The following is a 24,107-nucleotide window of genomic DNA, read 5'->3' as shown; positions in this document are numbered from 1 at the left end:
GGACGGGATGCCATCCAGAGAGACCTAGACTGGCTTGAACAGTGGGCCCAGGCAATCCTCATAAGTTTCAGCAAATCCAAGTGCAAGGTGTTGCGCCTGGGTCATGGTAACCTCTGCTGTCAGTACAAGCTGGTGAGTGTAAAGATCATTCCTGCTGAAGGGGACTTGGCGTACTGGTGGATGGCAAGCTGCTCTCCAGGCAGAGGGAAGCAGGCAACGGAGAGTGGGATCCACTGTACTCTGGCCATTGAACAGCATGCTGTGGACTACAGCATACTTTACTCCCTGCTTTATCATTTATGTGGTAGTTTTCAGAGGTTTCATATCCTGAAATGAAATGCTGCCAGCTGCAATACCGCCATCAGTGGAAATTCTCATGTGAAAGAGACAGCTAAGCAAGCTTTTCTGTCTTTATTTTCACCACTTTTGAGGTGATCTCAGTAAGGCCTGCTCTCCAAGTAGTTCGTCCTTGTCTTTGCTATTTTGCAAAGGTTTTATTCTGTAGAAAAGCTCTTTGGTTGGCTTGCAAGAGTCACCTGTGGGCATTATTGCAATTTGGCCAAATGCATACGTATACGTATATACGTATGAACTCATTCACAATCACAGGTCTACCTCTGTGATACTTATTTACTTAAATGCAGACCTTTGCCTTCTTTGCTGATCCTGGGTTTATAGAGGCTGCAACTATATTAATTCTAAGGGGATTTCTGGCACTGTGTAAAGGAAATACTTGTCTCTTTTACACATTCTGCTAACGAGAGAGAACCTCAACTCATCAATATGGAGTTTTCTCCTTGACAATATGCGTGCTCTTACATTATTATTTTCTTTATTTGTGGTGAATTAAGGAGCAAAAGAAAACAAACCACCAAAACTTCACATAGGTATTGTGAAAGTGACATTTTGTTGCCCAGCTTCTGAAGTTTCTGACTAATGCTTAGAAGAGAGTAAATATTTTTTTCCTTAGGAGTTTCCTGTTCTTTTGTCTTTCACCTTGTGTGACCATCTGCTTTCAAGGGCAAACAAACTTGGCTGTCTTCCTGGGCTTGCAGCTGCTTTTGTAAGTTTTCTTTGAAGGAGAAGAGAGCAGTTTGAACACAGAACTTGGATGTTGCTGCTCTGCTGGAGAGGGTAGACTTGGGTGGAGGAGCAGAGAACTCTGCAGCTCTGGGGCTGTTAGGAGTCAGTGTGGGGCTGCATCTCTTGAGCAGGCAGCTCTTGCTCATCTATCACGTGCAGCCTGGACCAAAGGTGAGTGTGGGTGGTAATCAATGCCCTATGGCTTGCCAATGAGAAACATTCTGTGTGCTAATGATCTGGAGGTAAAAGGGAGGAAGGGATCCTTTCTGGTAGGTGGGTAGTACGATGAGGGCACTGGGTGCTTCCGCACTGCCATCAGAACTGGTTTTCACATTCTTGTCATAATGTAGAATCGGAGCAATGTTTCCTTGTCTGATTATAACTTTATCTCATTTGTGGAAATTGCTGCTGTTCTGTGCTTCACTAGAGACACTGTTAATTGTTTTGTTTTGTTTTGTTAAGGTATAACAGTTTTCTTTGTTGTATGGCTTCAGCTGTGTAATTGTGTTCATGTGGCCAGCCGCTTCTGTTCTATTTTGATTCCTTAGGTATAATAGTATCAGACTGCAGTGGAATCCTATTCCCAATGGCACTGATTTGTATATTTCAAGTACCCTACCTGTGCTCAGTTACAGCATAGTAGGATAGCTGCCATAAGCCTCTAGAACAACCTAGGGGCTATGAGGCAGGAGGGACAGGAGAGTAGAGGTTATGCCAGCTCAGAATGTGGGAGAAGGGTGACATTTCTAGAAGAGTTTGCCATGTGATTTAATACTGTTAGTTGCAAACTGGGGAAAGATAACTGCACAAGGACTGTTCAGTGGCTTCAACAATAATCTTTAATACAATGATAAGTAAAAGCATTACACAGAAGGTGCTGAAAAATTCAAAGGCTTAAAGAGCATATATGTAAGTGAGCTACACAAGCAGTTACAACAAGAAGTTAAGCAGAAAATGATACTAGGTGGTGATGAGTGATATATCCTTAGAAAAAATAATCATGGCTTATTTTATGCTTGTGCATTTGGGCTTTATTGAGACATATTTTGTACCGACGTGTCACCTGGTATGGTACGTATGTGAGTTTTGTTTCTAGGGACTTGAAGTTTAGCTTTACTTTGAAAAATTGGTTAGACTAAATAACACCTCTGTAGACTTGAATGGATATGAGTATCAAACTTACTCGATTTGCAAAGGAGAAATCCACGGTACGCTGACAATCCAAATTGCTAATGATACCATTTTTCTGCCCAAATGAAATGGTTTTATCAACAGATTGGCAGGCCACCAGTGTGATTTTTAAGTCTACTCTCTTGCCACCTCTAGCTGCAGTGAGATAGCTAACAGCGTTCATGTATGAGCAGTGTTTATGTTTCAGAACAAACCATGATGGAAAATGATAGGGCAAATACATGCCCTCTTTATGTCTTTGTCAGTCCAAAATAACAGGCATTTGCTTAAAGAGACATTTCATAGGTTTCGAGGCACAGAGCGTCATGCACCCAGCATGTAAACAGTTCATACTCTGTGCCAGCTCATTTGGTGAATATTTTGATTTCAGTTATAAGATATTATTATGCAAACTTTGAGGAAAAAAAAAGATTTTGTAGGAAATAAGAAACACAAGAAGAGCTTCTGTTACAGTGATTTGTGCTAGTTCTGTAGGTCTAATGGTAATACAACCCAACGAACTAAAGAATCTTATTTTTGTCAGTGAATATGCATTGAAAACTGTTGTCTGGATTAAAAAAAGTCCAGATCACTTTTGATTAGAACTGTTCTTCAAATTATTAGAATGTGATGGATGTGTTTGGATGAGGAAGAAGTTCACAGTTAGGTTTAGATTTCTTCTCTGAGCAATTTATAACCCTAGCATTCATCAGATACCCAATTTCCAGTCCCTTTCAGGATATATAAATAAATAAAGTATAATAACAGAGCGGTAAAATTTATGACTATGATTGATCTCACAAGAGTCTCCTGCTTGCATTTCTAAATAGAGGCTACAGGGAATAATTTCTTAAAACATACACAGTCTTGGTTCTTTTCACAGGCATGTTGTTGCAGTAGGTTAAATCCTGCAGTCTTTATGCAGTAAAACCTGTTACTTAATATGATGATTAAATGAAGAAACTATGGCTTTCAGCTCTAGGATGAAACTAGCTCTGGTATGGAAGAGCCCTCCAACTTATCATTTTCTTTCACTCCTGAGAATCAGACAGAATTGTTAAGTTCTTGTGCTGACACGATTCTTTAGGAATGTATTTTGGTCTCAGGAGATGCAAAAAGTTAGCCCTACCTCCTATGTGGTTCCCTTCACCTTAACTGTCTTCTATTTTCTCTTACATCTCTGAGATTTCCATTGTTTTTTTTCTCTAGGCTGCTCATTACATGCCTCCTGAGTTTCAGCATGCTATCCTTACTTTTTTTCTGACTTTACCTGCAAAACCAACAAACACGATACTAATAATTTATGCTTTCTAAATCATTCTTTCCTATTTCCCAGACCACGTAATAATGTGTGCTGACTTCAGGCTGTTCATATCTGTATCTTTTTGACATTTTTCATAAAGAATTTGGACAAAATAAATGATCAGAAAGATAAAAATTGATATTAGTTCTGGCAATACTATTATAAATGATAGAATCATAGAATGGCTGGGATTGGAAGGGACCTTTAAGATCATCTCATTCCAACCCCCCTGCTATAGGCAGGGACACATCCCTCTGGACCAGGTTGCTCAAAGCCCCATCCAGCCTGGCTTTCAGTGCTTCCAGGCAGGGAGAATTCACAACCTCACTGGGCAGCCTGTTCCAGTATCTCTCCACCCCCACAGTAAAGAATTTCTTCCTAATATCTAGTCTAAATCTACCTCTTCCAGTTTAAAGCCATTTCCCCTCATCCTTTCACTACCTGCCTTTATAAAAAGTCCCTCCCCAGCTCTCCTGTAGGCCCCTTTCAGGTACTGGAAGGCCACTATAAGGTCCCCCTGGAGCCTTCTCTTCTCCAGGCTGAAGAGCCCCAGCTCTCTGAGCCTGCCCTCGTAAGGGAAATATTCCAGCCTTCAAACAATGAAATACTGAAAACTCAGCAGAAACTGGGAACTTCAGTGTTTTATCTCACAGCTGAAAACTGCAGAGGAAATTCGTATTTACCTGAAGTTGCAGAATTTTTCTCTGTGCTATATTTGCATGTGTGCATGTGTGCGCACACACAGTGGTAATGAAATGATCTGTATGCCAAGGCTCCTTGCTGCAGAACTCCCACAGTTTCCACTTTGCTTTTATAGTAAAGGAAATGATGTGAAATCTCAAATTTAGACATTCTTCTTATTCTCTTTTGAAATGGTTTGAAATTGACTCAAGACATTTCCTAGTTTATTAGTATTTCTTCTTGTAGTCATATTTTGTCCTGGCAGACTTGAAAGTGACAGCTTTGTGGAAAATCACATCAGAAATGAGATGTGCCCATAATTTGCTGATGTTTTATAAAGCTAGTTACTAGAATGTGGGATGGAATATTTTTGAAGAAGAATACAGATGCATTGAAGTTGATGGCTTTAATACAAGTCTGTCAACGGTTTATGGGCGTTCGGCCCAGTTCCATGACGAAGGGGACGGGGGATCCACAGGCCCACGCCCCGGGAAAAGGGAAAAGGGGAAAAGGGTAGGGAGATGGCCCTGAGAGCAAAGAACAGCGGCAACAATCTGAGGAGAAACAAACTAATTTACTAAATAAGATATCGGAATGCAAAACAACACACTATAATACAATATAATTACAATTTAAGCTGATAAATCCAATACAGAGAGAATGTCCCAAAATCAAGGTAGGCCTTACTCTACTACCGACGATAAGACGGCTGGAGAGCGAGGTGCTGCCAAGACGAGAGATGGGCGGAAAAAGGGACGAGGTCTCGTGATCTGCAAGTTTTTATACTGCAAGCTTTTATCTTTTCCCTCCGGCTGGAAAAATGGTAACAGAGGAGAAAAGTACTGTGGGGACTGTAGTAGTCTTTCTCTTCTGAGAACTAGGTACATCCACTACATGATGTTATGATGTGGAATACCAATAACTGAAAATCACAAAACCATGACACAAGTCTCTGAAAATCTCTGTGAATTTTGGGCAAGAGTTATTATTGTAAGCAACAATAATGTATTCACCGTTTTGTTTCAAGATATTAGTTTCACCTTAATGTTGGAAATTTCTGCTTCTTTCTCCTGTTACACTGTGTGGTCACTGAGTGAATCTGCGTTGTTTCTGCACAGCCACTTGGGTCTTAGTTTTCTGACTGATAAGTTATTGTGTGTCTGAAGTGGTGTCTGCCTACAACCTCAAAAAACATCCAAATATCTCTTCCTCTGGATGGTTTTGCTGACTGTGTTGTACTGCTTCCAAAGCCGTAGTTAGTTATTTACTGATCTTCCTTCTTTCATTCCCGTGTACTCTATAATGAACAGGAAAAATGGAATAAAATTCTTTTTATATCTGCTGGACTGAGACCTGAATACAAGCACACACTTCTAGGGACAGAGTGGTTTCTCTATTGTCTTTATGGAGCGAGTTTTGCAGCATGCTGTTCTGGAAAACCACTGTCTCACCTATTACTGTCGAGTTGGACAATGGCTAGTATGTGGCTAGTTATGTTAGCTTCCTTTCAGACACTCAGACTGACCCAGCTGAAAGCGATACTGAGGGTGATGGTGACTGTAATCATCTGTAGAGTCATCTTTTTCCAATGCCGATTGTTCATTGTCAAAAGTGTGGAAAGAGTTGTTTTTAAATTAGTTTACTGCTTGGAGTGGTGATTCACAGAAGTTATATTGAAAAGGTGTGGAATGAAGAGGAAGAATATTAGGATGAAACAGACTTCTTCAGTCATTTAATTCCAAATATCATGGTCTAGCGGCTTTACATTACATCACTCAGTGTGTGCATGGTTACGAGCCTGTATTAATGTCGTCAGTGCTGTGCTTCATTTGCCTGAATATGAGCTGGGAAAACACCAAATGAATAATGAGAAAAACACAAACTTCTTCCCTTCCAGAAATACATTGAGGCACCATACTAGGTTTGTTTACTGTTTATACTCTCTGCGTTCATGTAATGATACTTTGATTAAGCCTTTTCCAAACATACTTATATCTGGTCTGTTTGTTAACTGCATGTTACCTGGTGCAGTGCAGACAAAGCCTCTTGGCAAGCCCTACTGTAATGATAGAAAAAAATTAGTAGGAAAAATAGTGCTAACATCTGCTTTTTGATTTTGGAAAGGTTTTCCTGAAGAAAAGTGAGTTAACAACAAGTGTCTGTGGATTGAAGAATGTTTTTAGAAAGTCTTTTCTCAATAAACATTGAATCGTAGAATATCCTGAGTTGGAAGGGACCCATATGGATCACTGAGTCCAACTCCTGGCTCCACACCCCCTGGGAATCTGTCCTCGAGGACAAGGGAGTGGAGCAGAGCTGGCAGATCTTTAAGGAAGCATTCATTAGGGCACAAGAGCTCTCCATCCCCGGGTGGAGGAAGACAGGAAAGGAAGGCAAGAGACCGGCATGGCTGAACTGAGACCTCCTGATCAAACTAAAGAGCAAGAAGAAAATGCACAGGCAGTGGAAGCAGGGACAGGTACCCTAGGAGGAGTATTGAGATGCTGCAAGGCTGTGTAGGGATGGAGTCTGGAAGGGCAAGGCTCAGCTGAAACTGGACTTGGCAAGGGGCACAAGGAAGGATAAGAAAGGCTTGTATAGGCACATAAACTGGAAAAGGAAAGTCTAGGATGAAGTATCCCCCTTGTGAGCAATAGGGGCAGTCTGGGAGCAACAGACAAAGAGAAGGCAGAGGTACTCAACAACTTTTTTTTTTGCCTCAGTCTTCACTAGCAATTGCTCTACACACAGCCCTCGAGTGGATGATTTGAAACATGGGAACTGTATCCTGGGCTGCATCAAAAGAAGTGTGGCCAGCAGGGGGAGGGAGGTGATCCTGCCTCTCTACTCTGCGCTGGTGAGTCCTCACCTGGAGTGCTGCGTCCAGATGTGGAGTCCTCAGTACAGGAGAGACACGGACCTGCTGGAGTGCATCCAGAGAGGGGCCACAAAAATGATGCAAGGGAAGAACAGATTACTTGTGCTGTGTCTTATCCTGGCCTTAGGTTCTGCTAGCCCTGCTGTGCATGCTTCCACCTCCTCCTGTACTTGTGAACAGCCTCAAGGCCTCCTCCTGTAAGGCAAACCTGCAGTGTGCCTGGAGCCAGTTTAACAGAAACAGGCTGAGGGAAAGTGCTACATGCAGATGCTTTAAGCCGTAGTTTCTGAGGAGCAGCCTGATTTATGTGGTAGGTTAAGAAGTCAGTGGATACCAGGATGTACATGAGATGGCCACTTGCTCCACCAGCATCCTTCAAGGTACAGTTCCAGAACAAGTCCAGAACATGGTGGTCCTGCTAAATTTCTCTGGAGATGTGGAAATCTTTGTTACGGTTGAGGTAGTCACTTCTGTTCTCTTTTCTACCATTATGTGGTCATCCTGAAATTGGAACCTGTGCTGGGACCACTGAAACAACCTTTCCACCTAAGATCCGCTTGAACATCTCCCGCTCTCATGCACTTCTTTGAATCTGTTATTTCTGTGAAAGATAGAATATAATGTCCCATGATCTTCATTTTTCTCTCTCCTGTATTGTAAGAATGCGGGCAGATTAAAAATAAAAATATCTACCAGTTGACATTTAAAAGTTTTCTTCTTTTTTAAATCCTCTGCTATGTGGCTAGTTCCATATGCAATGTAAGTAATGTACTCATCCAAGAACAGTGTTTAAAAATGACCTATATTCTGACAGTTAAGTACCTCAGCTTTTTTCATGCTGGGCTGACAATCGTAGACTGATTAACTTCTTACGCAATTCCCTGAGTGAAGGGAAGTCCCACCTTGACCTCTTCCACAGGGGCTGCTCATTGAATGAGAACTGATTCTGTTCAAGTACCATGATCTGCTTCTGTTGGCAGTGTAAATAAAGGAGCTTCTGCTGTTTTTAATTATATTGAGCATCATTTCATTCCAAAATTATTCCAGCTATTTCAATTCACGTAAGTAACAATCTATACTTACAGATACTTCAGGGTAGATACTTATACTTTACTCCAATTATTTTAATACATCCCAGTATTTTAATTCCTTTTGAAAACAGCGACAACAGTGACAAAAATACAATGCAGCACATAGGTGATACCCTAATCAAAACTTGGGACTGAACAAATGTAACCAGATTCTATCCACCTTGGTGTCACCAGTTGTTCTGCACAGGTCTCAGGCTATCTGTTCAGTAATCTCTTATGTTAAGAATATTGTAAAACAGATGGTAAGAAACAGTTTCACTATTTCTAAGGCTAGATCAAACCAAGTATTTTAATATAGAGGTAAAAATGTTACTAGAGATAGGTCCAAGATCCTTAATTTGAATAATTAAATTGATTTGGTATTTACAAAGGCATTTCTAGGAAATGGTTACTTTACGGCATAATTGTTTCTCAGAGCAAGCCTATTGTTAGGAATTAAATACATGTAAATGTGTTCTTTCTGTTCAAATTTTTTAGCATTGAAGGTGAAAATTTGTGGTATAATGAAGAGCAGTTTTAACTATTGTCTTATCACCATTGTCTCATTCTTTGGTCAGCTTCTATGTCATGAATTTCAAATTTGATGGCATACGTAATGTGAATTGTTAGTTTGAGAATTATTTTTAACAATTTTATTCAAATAGAGTTTTTATTTAGAGAAACACTTCATTAATTGATCTAATTAAGAATATATAATTTTCATTGCAGTTGAAGCTGGACACCAATTTATGTAGTTCTCAGAATCCAGATTTTGAAGCACTTTGTTCTTAAATTGAAGCTTAGTCTCAACTGTGGGATTCATGTCTGAGTTTAAGCCTGGTTATTGAAGCATACGGAGACCTCAAAAAGTAATTCAGTGTATTTTATTTTTCTGTAGAGTTTTTTTTCTTTTTATTAAGTGTGGAAAAATAGAGGTAATGGTAAGATGTTTGAAACAGAAGTTGTCATTTCCCTCAGGAAAATTCTATTTCAAGTTACTTCAACCATTATTTTTATATTCTGTATACAGCAAGGAGATGTGTCATACCTAACTACAGCTTTTTGCTAGTTGCATTGCAAAAGCTATGTAGAGCAGTCCCTTCTCTATCTGATAATGAAGCTAGACAGCAAGTTCTTTATCTTGTTACTCTAAACAAAAGGATTCTACCATAACTGTCAAGCTATATTTGTATGTGAGCTGCTTGAATTAAACCCAGCACGAGTCTAGAAAATGAAGATGACAACTACTGAAGATATTCAATAGTGCATTACAGGAAATGGATTTTACTCATACTGTCAATGTATGAACCTTTAAATAGTTTTAGAAAATCATTCAGTAAAATCCAAAGGGCTTGCTAATCACAGTATCCCACTGGAACTGAATGGAGGCTTTGCCAAGACAGTGTTTGAAGCCATCTCCAAGAAGATTATGTATTTGAAAAATATTGATATTTTCTTAATGCAAATTCAAGCTAATCATTCGAAAGTTATAATTCAATAGAAGTGAATTTTATGTTGCACAAATGTCGTGTGCTTTCTTAATGCTAGCCCAAGATTTTTAAAGGCAAATCAAGTTCTTACCACAACTCAATTCATCGTTAAAAACTATAAACCTGCCCTTTATGAAACTGTCATAGTTCCTTAGAAATATTAGCCTCTAGGGGACATTTCTTCATTTAATACTTTCCTGATATTCATATAATTTTTTTTCTTGACATTGCTTTTTTTTGTTTGATGATTTTTATTCTTCCCCATCTAGTTTAATGATCATCAATATTATCTTTCTATTCTGTTTCTTTCAAGGAGAACTCAACAGGAGCCACTAAAAAGCAGATATCTAATACTTTTATTTTTAAAGGGAAAATAACCTTATTCATTGCATACTTTTCATTCTTGATTTTCATCTTTTATGATTTTTTTTTTTTTGCCTCATCTCTGAAAGCTGTGGAATATCCAGATGAACTGAAAAAAAGTTACAGAAGACTTGATTGTCAGCAAATATTTAGCTTGCTAGAGGTGCAGATAAATAGATACTGGGATTTTAAGAAGTGTTTAGAAGACTTCTTTTTTTTTTTTTTTTTAAATTTAATGAGGCTTCACCCAACAGTCTTCATGTTCTGCATTGTCTGAAGTTATGCTGTCTGGGGTGCTACATGATTACATGCATTTTTTTTATTTTTAAATCCACGTCTTGTACTGACTCATTCTCTAAGTATTGTGCCAAGTATTTTATCCAGGCTTACCATGATAGATCCTTCTTTAACTGGTCTAGGTGCAGTTGGTGGTAACTACACAGGAGCAGGTAGGGTAGCAGAGTTGTGTTCTCAAAAGTATGTATGAGGATGCAACTCTGCAGGCAGTTCCTCAAGGTGCTCCAAATGGATGAATTTGTTACTTTAGTTCAGAATGTGAAATTTGATCACTCTGATGATTTGGAGCCTGAAGGTTTTTTTGTGTTTCATTGCACCAAACTTTTTTTAAGTTGAACTGTTCATACCAACTGAAAGTTGGATTCATGCCATCTGACTGTAGTCATCTTAAAGTACCCATTTCACTTAATTGTCTAGACACTTTCTATTGTCAGTGAAGAAACAGAGGCTCTTCAAGAGCATGAGTCATCCCATCCTAAAATAGGTGTTTAAGCTGGGATAAATTGGAAGTAGCTATCTTTCTCCACCAAATAGCAGGAGAGCTGACAATCAGTTGAAACTATGTGAGATGGTTCCCCTCTGAGCTACTGATACATCTCCTATCCATTCCTATTGGTTCACTGGTTTGGGAGATGAGTAGCATTTTTAAATATTTTGTCAGATGAGGGCAAAATTAATAAATAGATTTTAGTATTAATCTTTCGGGTTTGGAAGAGTGTAGAGGAGAAAATAGTGTATACAATTCCCCTGCAACTAAGCATAGACAGTCTGTGCTTTGTCTTGTCATATGGCATCTTGAAGAGCAAAAGTTGATGCATAATGCATTGTACATATTTCAGGCTGGGATTAGCCCAGAAATCAGCACTCACTTGCAGCAAGGATTCCTGGTTATTCCTCTGTACAAACGATGTCATGGTGACACTTGAGAGATATCCTGTCATTTTCTTGTTTGCTTACTGAAAAGTGAATATTCTAGCTGAAAAACAATTTAAACCCACTGCCTAACATATCTCAAAAATAGCTTGAATGGAAAGCTTTTCAAGTGGGCAGAAATATGAGACAAGTTTAATACCATCTGAATGGTTTTCTCAGTAACTTTTAGAATAAATATTCATAAGAACATCGCTGAAGATAGAAACTTTTCTCAACAGAGTAATCAGTTACAGTTTTACAGCAGAAAAATTGTGCACTAATTTTTATTCCCATGTGTTGCTTGTGAAATGAAGGAAAGGTACCATTTAACATTAAACTCAGCAATATTTCTTGTATTTTGTGGCATTCTTTATAACAGAGAAAAATGAATCAATGACAGTTAAGATCTCACTTGCTTCTCCAGCACTGAGCTTCTATTGAATGTTTTTCATAGAAAAACAGTCATATTTTCCAGATGATAGCGAAGTCTCCACTGAGAAAATACTGGATGAAGCAACCATTGATGTTATGTTATTGCTATGAAAGTTCACTTAGCATTTTAAAGGAACAAATATGTTTATTTAGGATGAGCTGATACTGGACTGAGGTAGGAGAAAATGACATTGTCAAAGTTCCATTAAGATCTGCCCATCTCTAAACTAGTTTTCTTGGATGCTGGTAGAAATGTAAGTATGTCAGAAGGCAAATCTACTTTTCATCTATGATACATTTTGATACCTGAACTGCCATTTGTTTTTTTTCTCTCCCCTTTATTACTTAAGTTTAAAGAAAGGAATACCCAAAGAAAGGTATTTCTGCCAGCTTGTTTAATCATTTTCTTTTATTCATATTTGAAATGAAGTTATGCTCAAGATGCTTACCTTGTGCTGATACCATTTTATAGTAAGAATAATAACTCTTAAAATCCCATCCTCACTGTGTGTGGAAATCTGTGCTGCAAGGCCGCTACTGCTAGTTTCAGGCTCATAATGATGGAAGGAGACCAGGCAGTTAACTGGTCTAATAATACAGATGGTACAACCATAGTATCTCATCTAATTGTTCTCTCAGTTGGGCAAAACAAGGCACTGTAGCCATTTCCAAATCAGAAGATTCTTCTGTTTTACTTAAATTACGACATAACTTCTTTTAGCATTCTGGTTTTTGTTGGTCTTAATTAAGATGAATGGTTTCTTCTTACCAAACTGTGGCTATAAAAACATAGACGTCATGTTTATCTTTTTAGCCTTTTAATAATAATAATAATAATAAAATAATTAAAAAGTTGGAATTATTTTGCCATTTATTATGTTTTTTTGTTTTTTGTTTTTTACAAAGGAATTTGACAAGCAGATTTCTGGAGTTCTTAAAGGATTTGAAACAATAGCCTATGCATGATGTTATACATGCATAAATTACATACACGTACACAAAGAAAACAAGGCACTGTTAAGACTGTACAAGTAATAAATGACCAAAAGGTTATTGATACATTAGAAACTGAGCTCCTAATGAAAACTGTATTGATAGTCATTAAAACACCCTAAAACCTTGTATTGTTTTGGGATTTTCTGCTTAGAAGCCCGGCTGTGTCCCTCTTTCCATATGTATTGGACCCCACATTAGTAGGTGAATAAATTGCACCGATGTTGCTGCTGGAACGAACTAAGAAGTCAGCCAAGCGTTGTGTCACACATGTAGCAGTGTTGCACTTCCGTTTCTCCAGCTGGTGACTACTAATACAAAGGAAAAAGAACCAAGATGAAGTCAAATGATGAGCAATCAAGTGTGCTGCTTCTAAAAGGCTTTTGAGCTGTTCTAATGTGAAAGTTCTTTTGATATGTGCACAAATACAGGAACATTACAATCTTCCCTCCACCTACTTTGTGCCTGAATTTTTTTTTGCACTGTGTGCTATTAACAGTTTTAATGATGGGGGTTATTTAAATGCAAAGACCTTAACAGTCATATGTCATTTTTATTGATATTCAGAATAGCAGTTTATGACATCTAGAAAACCTATAATGACAGTATAGTTAAGACAGTAAGTGAAAACGATGACTAAATGTTTACCTTTAAGCTGAACTTCTGAGTCTATTTAGAGCTCTTGCTGATATCATGAGGATTACTAATGTAATGGCAACCACTAACACTTCTTTGGTGCTCCTATTCCCTCCAAATCGTACCCTGCTCTCACCAAACAGTGGTCTTCCAGTCCACGTTAAATGGACTGAGCCAAAAAGCTCTCCCAGCTGCGCCACGTATTATGAGAGGTGGCAGGTGCTGCCAACCACTGCTGGCTTCAGCATCACTGAAGATTTAGTTCTGTCTAAATAGAGATTTCTTCAGTAATGAAAAGGGACCACATCTTTGTTAACACATCAACAACTTGAACTTGCTGTTGTGTAGGAGGTAATCATTTGCTGGATAGGACTTTAAAGAGTGCCTGTGGAAGAGTCCTTATCTAAAAATAATATTTAATGGTCAGAACCAACCATTTACAAACACTGTGTAGGATTTATGCAGCATTAGATTTTTGTTTGAAACACAATAAAATGATTGGCTTGAAAGAGCACGGGCTTTACAACTTTTTCTTGAACTACTCTGCTTTTCCTCCAGTCATAAATACTTGATTGCTGATTGCTTAAAGAATTATTGTTAATTTTCTTTGGTTTCTTCATGTTAATGTGACATGGAGTAGACTGCAGTTTTCAGTAGAAATTCACTGTGAAGAGTTTCAATTTTAGTTTCAAACTCTGAGCAGTTACCAATGAATACTTTTTCCTATTGATTGACTAAATCTATTATCTCAAATGTCATCTATTCTTTTAGAGTTAATTGTGCTAATACAAGAATGCAAATGGAACAGCAATTATGAGAGAAATGTCTGTAGTATACCGGTTTTGATCAGCAAATAGGCAGCAATTTTTAAGCAATCGATATTTTAAATATGTAACTGGATTTAAAGTATAAATGTTTGCGTAGGGTTTGATATAGCTCCTCTTAGATGTTTCTTTGTATTTTTATTATTTAAAAAGAGTTTAATCAAGCTGTAAACATATGGGGTTCAAACAGCAACTGTTTATAATGGAAATCCTCGTTTGTTAGTGGAAGCAGAGTTCTCCTTTTCTTTAATGGTACTGAATCAGACCCTGCCACTCCAACTTTAAATTCCAGTTCTTACAGGAAGTTACCAGATTTCTAGCCAATGACGAGAATGGCTGAAACCATTGTCTCTATTAGCTTTTTAGCTTTCTGATCTGTAGCCTTTAATTGAATATGTGCATTTTAGACAGTTCACCCAGTAGCAGATTGTATACCAAAGTCTCAAAAAAGCAGATAAGGCACACCACACTCATAAAGATGATGCTTCGTGTTTGATTACTACAATATATATTTTTTGATTTCTAAAAAGCAAGAACAGTATAAATGCAGGTAGTCTCCATTATTAAATTATTTTGGAAGGTAATCAGAGCTAGTTTATTCTCTTCATTCTTCCCATGATTAAATTGATGTGTAACACTGATGAAATATTATTTAATGACAGGAAGTAGTTGTATTTTAAAAGAATTCCATTATGTCAAAGCACTGGTGTTATTAAGCAGGATATGTTTTCTTTTTATTTCTCCTTCAGGCTTGGAAATTCGACATTTAGATTAAAAAACCCTCTTACGATAGACCTTACTTTTCAAGGTAATGTGGTATTTGCAAGCTCTTCCATTCATGGAAGGGATGTAATTGTGAACTGACAAATGATGTGCAACTTTCGTCTCTGGATTTTACTTTCTATCCTGCTCACAGAGTGGCTCTGCTTACAAGAAGAAGAGTATTTTAAGCTGCCTGAGAAATGGCAACATGCATGAAGAAACTCAGCAGAATATCACTGGCTTAAATTTTACTTCATTTTACTTGTGATACAACAAGAAGAAATATGAGAAATCAATACCTTTTTGTCTTTGCTGCTAGCTGTTCTGGCATTTCCTCACTAAGTCCTGAGAGTGTGTTCTGTGGCATTACGGGCAATATCCATTCTTGCCTCTTGGAAGTCCCATCAGATAGATCGTCAGTCACAGATAATAATCTTTAAACAATAAAATACTCTGTGATACTGAATAGCTCTATTTCTGCTCGTATTATTCTAGACATGAAAGTAAAAGCAATTCATGCAACAATTGAAAAGTTACCCCTGTAAAGAAATAAATACTCACTTCTCAATAGATGTAGCTTCCAAACAGCTCAGTGTGACAGAAAGTACAATGAAGAAAACTGACAGCTTTAGGTTGCACATCTTTGCTTCCAAACTTTCTGAAAAGAAAAATGATTGAGAACTGAGAGCAATGCCAAATACTCTTCAGTGTATCCTGTGACTGATGACCATTCTGTCCTAAATCAACAGCAGCTGGTCTTTTTCATAGGCTAGAGCAAAAAACTGATCCCCACAAGTTTAGTGTCAGGCAGTTTCAGACAGAAAGCTCTCAACGATAAGCGTTCATTTTCCATCTAAGTGGTGTCAATCCTTTCCCATATCTCTGGTTTGCATTTCCTGGCATGTCCTGATCTCAAATTTTGGTCCCAGGTGCAATTTACCTTGAAGTCATTTTATCCTTTTCCTGAAAAATTGCTGTTGATTAATCATGAGAAACACTGTGTTTTCCTAAAAGCACATCTGTTGCATTGCATCTCAAATAAGAAAAAAAGGGAAATTGTTTACCTTGAGACGGTCAGGGAGCTAACTGGAGAAGCACGACTGTGTTAGCGAGAAGGGTGCATGCCACAGTTCCACGCTTGCACCTTGCTCTGGAGTATCCCTTTTCCCCCCTTCCTTGCTGACAAGTAATACAGCTCTTATATACTCTTCACACCTTTCTCAGCTCTGACATCAGGCAGCGGAGAGAGACTGTCATTAATTCCCATCCGTATCGATAGAAGGTGCCCCAGAGAGGAGCAGAGGCAGCTTGGTCATTGTTACATTAGCACATTGGTAAGTATTAGCCTAGTATATGCAGGATGTCTTCATGAAGATAATAGCACACTGCACATCAGAATCGTAGCTTCAGCTTTACAGTTGTGATAAGATGCTGAGGTAATATTCCCCGTGGGTGTTTTCAAGGGCTAAATAAGGTAACAAAAGTTATAGGGAAAGCTGGAGTAAATGAGACATCGGATCACTGAAATATAAGAAAACAGACTTATTAGAAAACATACGACGTTGAAGAGGTTACTTGTAGGAGGATATGATGATCAAAACAGAAAAACATGTTTGAAGGGATGAAAGCTAAGTGAGGCATAAGAAAAGAGAGAAAATGATTTAAATTGACAGATAGTGTGAGCACTCAGGGTTACAATATAGAAACCGTGTTCATTTTTTGGTAAACTATGAATATGAATGAAAATTCTCTCATTATTAATGTAAAATCTTTTGCCAGCACTGGTAGATTCATTGTTTCATACATGGAAATTGTTTCAGATGGTATTCTTAAGAAGGTAAAGACTGGCATTACAAAGCTAGGAAATGCCGAAACAAAGGCAGCCTGTGCACATTTATTTCTAGTGCCCCCAGTGTATGGTTCAGAGAAAAAACATACAGCTTTTAAGAGACTAGATTTTTTTTTTCTTTTAAACCGTATAACCAAATTAATGGCCTGATTGCAGATTTACAAAGATACAGATCAGAACCTTTTTTTTCCTGTTTTCAGTGGGAATTTGGCAAGTGACAGTGATTGTCTTCAGGTGTATCTCTAGGTGCCCAAATGCCTTTGGAAAACCGGTCTTTCAATTACTTATGGGGGTTAAGATGTTGATACAGAAGCAGAGCCGAAGTTTTCTGTGCTAGGAAGTTGTCACATGCATCTTCCATATTGCCAGAGAACATGAGCTAATTCCTAACTGCCTCAATGCCAAGTGCATTGCCTTAACTGGAAGCTGCCTATATCAGTTTAGCCTGCAGCAGCTTTTGTACTGAAATGACCAAAGCTCCACTGTTGCCTCTCTTTTGTCGTCTGTACTACTTGGGCTGAATGCAGAAAGGATGTTTAGCCAGGGTATAATCCTCTCACGGCAAACACAGCAGCTAGTCTGTCAATAAGCTTTTTGCAAGTGACAAAACGTTGTTATAAAAAGTGAGATTCTGCTCTTGAATATTTTGCTGTCTGCTTTTAATGATATGATCGTGTACTTTTATTTTTTTCCCCCTAGGTTCCTTTCATTCTGCCCTGGATGGACAGTCCCAGAGTGCAAAAAGTAAGAATAGTTCTCCTATGTCTTCACCATGACAATGTGTTCTGTGCAACTCTGAGACAAGTTTTTACCCCCCCTGGAGTTTTTATTGATGTTTTCACTGTAGCATTTGACTGGAATGAAATAAGATTCTTCTGTCATTTTCACTGTGACATTTCGTATCACTGCAGGAATTTCACTCCCCTGAATTGAAAACATGATTAGACCCATTTTATAGAGATAGAATTGTGCCAAAAAATAATTATGCCAATAATCTGATTATTCACAACAGCTCATATTCGGAGCTTACACATTGAACTTGAATACCTTAGTGCACTTCTTCTGGAGTACGAAGAGGTCCGGGTCCCACTGGCTCTCAGCAGTGGCATGTGTGCTCAGTGCTTGTGAAAAGGCAGACACAGGTTTTTCCTGCTCCTGAAAAGCTGTGGGTATATCAGATGCAGTTTGGATCTGAGATGTTACAAGATTGGACTCATTATTCAGAATGAGTTATGTTTTAAGGCATGTAAGGGATGTATCAAGACTGAATCAAGCTATGAGACATAAGAAAAGTTAAGATTTTCAAAGAAACATTAATCTCAGATCCCAATTCCAGATGTCTTGGGGAGTGCCTAATGTTTTATGGAAAGGAGGCGTTCTTGAGTGTACTGTAGAAATGAAACTGTGTTCATGATGCACCAGGACCATTACATTTTCTCCTGGGCCACATTGCATTTCGCCAGAATTAGTGATAAGTCTCTCCGGCTTTTGTTCAGGTGTAATATTAACAAAACAAAGACATTACTTGTTCTGTTGCATGTTCTCTGAAGCAGTAGTGCTTTTGCACACAAACAAGTATGAAATCCGAAATCATAGAATATCTCTTACAGCAAAAATATTCATGACTGAAATGTCAAGAACCTGGCCCAAAGTACTGTGCAGTTAGTACTATTCAATTGAAGTGGTTTCCAAACTACCTTTATCACTGACAAAGTTCCATAACCTTGATCTCAATAAAAAAACCTTAATTACTGTGCATAACAAATGTTATCTTGCTAAGGAAAATATCAAGTATTCTTAATAAAGAAACACAAGACAGACTCTATCCTGGGTAGTTACATGATAACTGTATGTATTTATACTGGCATTTAAGTCCACATAAAAATAATCATCTAAAATATTGTGCCTATATGAGGATAAAAGGACACCAGAGCTGTCGTTTACAAAGAATCCAGAGGATATGGTATGTCAGTACTCCAATCCCTTCTGGAAAATGCCTGTGTAAATGTCTTGACCTGCAAGAGGATCAACCTGCTCTGCACTCTAATGCACTGGCAGCAGAGGAACAGGGAGTCAATCTTGTCTCAGGTGTTTGCTGCTTTTATTTGCTGAGGAGTGGGATTTTTCTAACTAAATGTGAGATGTATGGAGAGAGTGCTCTAGTGCATGTTTCTAATGTGGGAGTCTGAAACAGCTCAGATGATTTGTGCCTGTTTCTCCTTGTTGACTATAAACACAGCCTAGTTCCTATATAGATGTTTACACTAGAGATGTCTAAAGGTATGTGAAAGGAATTCCATCATGGATACTTTAACTTCTTAAGTCCACAGTAACCTGGCATTTGAGGTTGTCTGCCTCTCTTTCTCATTTACCGTTTTTCTTTGGCTATTCTTGACACCTTCTGGACAGCCATTTTCCACTTTTAATGACTGCGTTTTAATTTCTGCATTTTGAAATTGCTTGCAGTTGTTGATGGCACTCTTACACTCTTTTGGTAGTGAATGTCTCTTTTCATTTGTGAGATTCAGAAAAAACCTTATTACCCGTTACATGCTCTTTGCCAGGTGCTGTTCTGCTGTGTAAGGTGACTGTCTTCAGTAAATTACACTGTTGCTCAGTTACCAGGAACTAGAAGTGAGTGAATAAATCACAATTTAGTTTGTCTACTGTGTCATAACAGAAAACAAAAGCTTTAGGCGTTAATCTGATATTAACATCTGTTACTACTACTTGGTATGGGCCATTTGAGCACTGACAGAAACTCAAATAGCATTTCTTGTTGATCCCTAAACTGGTGTTAACTCTGCTGAAGAGTTCTGGAAGCAGCAGCAGAAGAGCTAATGGGGACAAAGTTCATCATAGAGTCATATAATTATAGAATCACCAAGGTTGGAAAAAACCTCTAAGATCATCCAGTCCAACTGTCCACCTGAGGTACTTCAGAAGTGGTGGCCATCCGTGGAACTGACTAGCAAATGGAAGGAAGTCATTTGGGAAGATAACAACACCTTAAATCTGGCCTGTATGTTGTGCTGTGCTACTCAGCTCACATCACTGACAGAACAATGATATAGCCACAAAGGGCTGTTGCAAATGATTGCCCAGAGAATAAGCTCAGGAGAGTTTGTGCTGAATCAGTTCCTACAGCTGGGAATCTCCCAAGCAATAGGAATACATCCTCTGTTTAGATCAGAAAAGTCAGAATTGACAGCACAGCGATTGGTGAGTTATATTTTCTAATGCCAGTCCTGCTTACATTTTATAGAGCTTTAGTTGCAGGGCTTCTACTGGCTTGCATCTAACAATTCACCTTTGAATACAACAAATAGTTTAAATTATTGACATTTTTTCCCCATCCTGCAACTAATTTCCAGAAACAGGAGCAAAAGCAGAACTCTCCTTTGGTTATCAATGTCACTAACTAGGGTTCTAGACAGTGCTAAGGACAACTTGGTAACATGAAATATTACTGTCCTTCTTCCTTTCTTGTAACCTAAGCCATCCATTGCTATCTGCTATGGCCATTAACTAAAGTAGCTGTCTGTAAGAATTCATCTATAGGAAGCTATTCAGCTTTCAGATATATTGCTGTACTATTGTACATACCACCAGCACAATAGCATATGGATTCTTATTAATAGGCAAACTTGCATCTGTACTTCAAAAAAGATTAAGGAATTAGGTCTGTGAAGAAGTATTGTTTCTGATTTACTAAGCATTACTGTGAGAATTCCCAATCCTTCTTCCCCACTCCAACAATTTATAAAGAGCATAGGCATCTGTTTGTAGAAGATGCTGTGAGACCAGGAACTACTCTCTGTACCTAAAAAGTACAGAGCAAACAGAGCCATTCATCAGTAAGAGAAACTGCTGGTTTTCAAAGTACATCTATGCAGAATCACATGAGCCCTTACCTGATCCAGCGCATAAGTTTAAACTAAGTTTTCTTTTAAATTGTTTCACTTTCAACAATCAGACTCTTTTTCCTTCCCTCTGCAAGCTGCAGCAAGAGATTGACAATTTGGCTTTGTCTTGAAACACTCTGAGTCTTTCAGATGATGCTGTCTTGACAGCTCTGCTATTAATAGTGGCATTTTCTCTCCTGTTTTAAAAAGAGAGTTGTGCTGAACTGGGAATCAGTCATGTAAGTAATGATTTTTCTGTAGAAGCAAATGCAGCGTACTAGTTTACGTAGGAGGATTTACGTTGACAACAGTATGAAACATAAATTAACTTATTTATGGCACGTCAACACATGTAGCTGTAAAATAAGATAGCCCTCCTTCAGAGAGAAGTGCAGTAAGGTTGCCTTTACTGTATTGCATTGTTGTATATGTGAGCAAAAGACCTGACCTTTTCATTCTACTTGGAGATGAGAAAAGATTTTGATATGCACAGGGAACATGAATCAGTACATGAAATTGTCTTCTACCAAAAGAAGTCATTAAAAATTCATTAGGAATTCAGCATATGTACCTGGATTAGTGCATTTTGGCTCTGTTATAGTCATGTCTTTTACACCAAATATTGCTTGTTTCCATCTGATTACCCACCACTCCATTTTCGGCTGAGGTCTTCTCTGGTAACAGAAGATATGACACAAGTGCTAAGGCTGATTCAAAAGGTGATGTTTTCTGCAATAAACTGTTGCTGAATCAAATACCCAGTGCAGAACTGAACACACGATATTATTGCAAGACATGAAAATCTGTTCCGGAAATTTTATGTCATTAACATATTAAAATAATTTCATATTAATGCTTATTGTTCCAACAAATGCTACAGTTTCCACAGGACAAAGTTGAAAATACATCTTTTCACAGCATTTGATTCAAAATAGAACTCTGTGCAGAACAGCAGAGAAGCACACACTTAAGGATTTGGAAGCTTTTAAATCCTCGAGTGTTGAGTACATACTAAATATTATTTAGAGTGGGTAGCATGAGCTCTTCTTTTGGGTTCAGAGCCTTTTGTACTGTGTAAGCTGTTGTCTAGATTGCTGGTCTTCATTTTTTTCCCTGATGGAGAGATAAACCTCTGGCTACGGCTATGATTCTAGTGGCTGTGGGCTTCCTTTTGTTACCCTTTCCAGAAACATTATCACCTTTCCTGATGCATTTCTCCAGGCTGAAAATCACTAATTTCATTTCCAGAAACTTTAAAATTTCCACATTGTTCATTCTTATTGATACTGTGTGAAAAAATGAGGAACTTTGGCAGCTTTGTATGTAATCCCACATCAACTTAACGTAACAGTTAACATAATTTCATGTCAACAAAAGGTTAAGACATTCTTAAAGTATTTTATAAGCAGTCATCATAAACCCTCATAGTATTCTCCATGGTGTAATGAATCATTACAGAGTACTGCTCTAGGTCATGTATTGTCCCGTTCCCTTTTATAATACTTGCAATAATTTGCAGCAGTTGATTAAACAACTGTTAAAAGAACCATAAAAAAGTTCCACCATAGACATAAAATTTTTTTTTAATGATAACATCTCAAACGTAGTTATCTGAATTCAGTTAATTTCCCTTGTCAAAAGAGGATGTATACTTAATGCAACTTAAACCTTTCTGAGCAGGAAAGGGAAAGGGAGATTCTATGAAAATTGCCCATGTTTTTAGAAATGAGGTGTCTGTAGTTAGAAAGTTGTGCTTGAAGGTAGATGCAAAGCTATGTGCCCAGTTCTCAGAAATTTCACCCATGTTCCTAGAGCTTCCCCTCTTAGATGAGGATATTTGTCACCTTTTAGGACAGAGGCTTACAATCAAAGTTCACCTAGAAAGGCCAGGAGTATCACCTTGAAGGATTTTCTAGCAGCAGGTATCTAACCAGCTGTGTGATGGTATCTCTGCACACAAAGAGTATTATCACACACCAAGAAACTTGGGGACTTGATGGATAGCAAAAGTGAAATGCTATCAGGTTACATAAACCACTGACTGATGAATCATAGTTAATGTCATTTTTTTGGAGGAAAAGGCTCCAGAGAGTCTTTAAGCCTTTGAACTGCCAGTCAACCTACAGTACATTTGTTCCTTTAACTTCTCTTAAAGTGTGCTCATGAGCCAATATGCCTTGTTAGTGGAAAGCTGACAACCTGAACACACAACAAATCCCTTTGTACTTTTAAAAGGAGGTACTGCCCAAAACCATGTCATTAGCTATTCAACGTTTTGTTTTAAATAGTTAATTTATTCCGAAAAGCTATTTTGACAGTTGGAACATTTGTGTTTTCTAACATTTAAAAATAGAAGTTTGAATAATGGAATGTCTTCCAGCCTTGTGGAAAATTTTCTGGAGAATGAAGAATTTTATGTCCTTTTAAAGTTTGCCGCAAGCCTGAAAGATCTGAACCTGTTTTGCTAAAACAAAACCAAGAAACCCCACATTTATACATATAGAAATCAATGTGGTAGACTGCTTTCTTTAGAAGGAAACAGTGTTATGACAGTCTTGTTGGTTTAAATAAATATAGTTCATTATGAAAACAATCATTAGTGTTTTGCACATAGACAATATTATCTCCATGTAGGTATCAATGCATGCTATAAATGACTGCTTTGTTCTTCTTGTCTTACAGGGGAAAAACTGAGATGATGTTGCATTTGAGAGGAATGCACAGAGTCAATTTTAGAGTCAAGGATGGAAGGTAGATCTGAATCTTTGTCTACTCAGTAGCTGACAAATGCGCTCTGATGAGGTGAGAGAAAAGAAAGTGGTACATTACATTCAAACTAATTCTGAATTCAGGCACAAAATTGATAGGTCTTCTACATTTCTGTATTTCTGCATTTGCAGGGAAAAAAAAACACCCCACTTTTTAAACACATGGGTGCTTTCCTGCCTAGCTTGGGCAAATCAGGCTCTCACTTGTGGATATCTCTTCACTGGCAAGTACAATGAGATCCTTTGGCTCCCCACAGTATACTTCAGTCTAATATAACTACTGCTAGAATAAATGCATTGTTGATTAAAGAATGCTCTTTTAAATTACTATATCTTTCTTTATTTTACACTCTTTGTCTCTATCTTCTGAGGAAGAAGGTTCCCAAAATACTGGGAGAAGGTTTATTTGGTCTGTGCAGATGCTGTGACCTGTATAAGCAGCTGAAAGCAAGAACAACAATTTGAAATGTCATGAGGTTTTCAGATTCAGTTTCACGGTTCTGTTCAAAGGTTTAATTTTGCAATGAAGCTTTTGGAGTGTGTACCAAGACCAGAGGTCTACAAAGAAAATCATATGTTGTCCCTGTTAGAAGTTGTCTCTAGCAACTAGAACAGCGCTAGATGGCCACTGTCCCAGTCAGTACAAGTGAGGGCTAACATTTTAAGCTCCACTGTCTCTCCTAATAAGGCT

The 24,107-nt window shown here is 38.1% G+C and overlaps 2 protein-coding genes across 9 annotated transcripts in view; one reads left to right on the top strand and one right to left on the bottom strand.

Annotated features, from left to right (window-relative positions):
• Positions 1,057 to 24,107, top strand: part of LOC110396017 (solute carrier organic anion transporter family member 1A2-like) — a 50,738-nt gene continuing 27,687 nt past the window's right edge. For 3 of the 8 annotated variants that reach the window (XM_021391310.1, XM_021391247.1, XM_021391300.1), the window contains exons 1-3: positions 1,057 to 1,254; positions 17,443 to 17,487; positions 23,331 to 23,450. The gene's annotated coding sequence lies outside the window, so the exon portion shown is untranslated. Of the gene's footprint in view, positions 1,255 to 14,881; positions 14,941 to 16,118; positions 16,229 to 17,442; positions 17,488 to 23,330; positions 23,451 to 24,107 lie in introns of all 8 variants that reach the window. The other 5 variants (XM_021391265.1, XM_021391290.1, XM_021391255.1 and 2 more) reach the window with 5 other exon arrangements.
• On the bottom strand, positions 12,594 to 16,090 carry IAPP (islet amyloid polypeptide). The gene is made up of 3 exons (XM_021391325.1): positions 15,456 to 16,090; positions 15,194 to 15,328; positions 12,594 to 12,983 (listed from the first exon to the last, which is right to left on the bottom strand). Exons 1-3 carry the CDS (start codon positions 15,533 to 15,535, stop codon positions 12,791 to 12,793), a joined length of 408 nt encoding a protein of 135 aa, XP_021247000.1. The 5' UTR covers positions 15,536 to 16,090; the 3' UTR covers positions 12,594 to 12,790.

Source organism: Numida meleagris, chromosome 1, assembly GCF_002078875.1.
Source record: "Numida meleagris isolate 19003 breed g44 Domestic line chromosome 1, NumMel1.0, whole genome shotgun sequence".
NCBI classification, from domain to species: domain Eukaryota; kingdom Metazoa; phylum Chordata; class Aves; order Galliformes; family Numididae; genus Numida; species Numida meleagris.
Note: the sequence above shows the minus strand (reverse complement) of the source record. Positions and strands in the feature narration are given on the sequence as shown.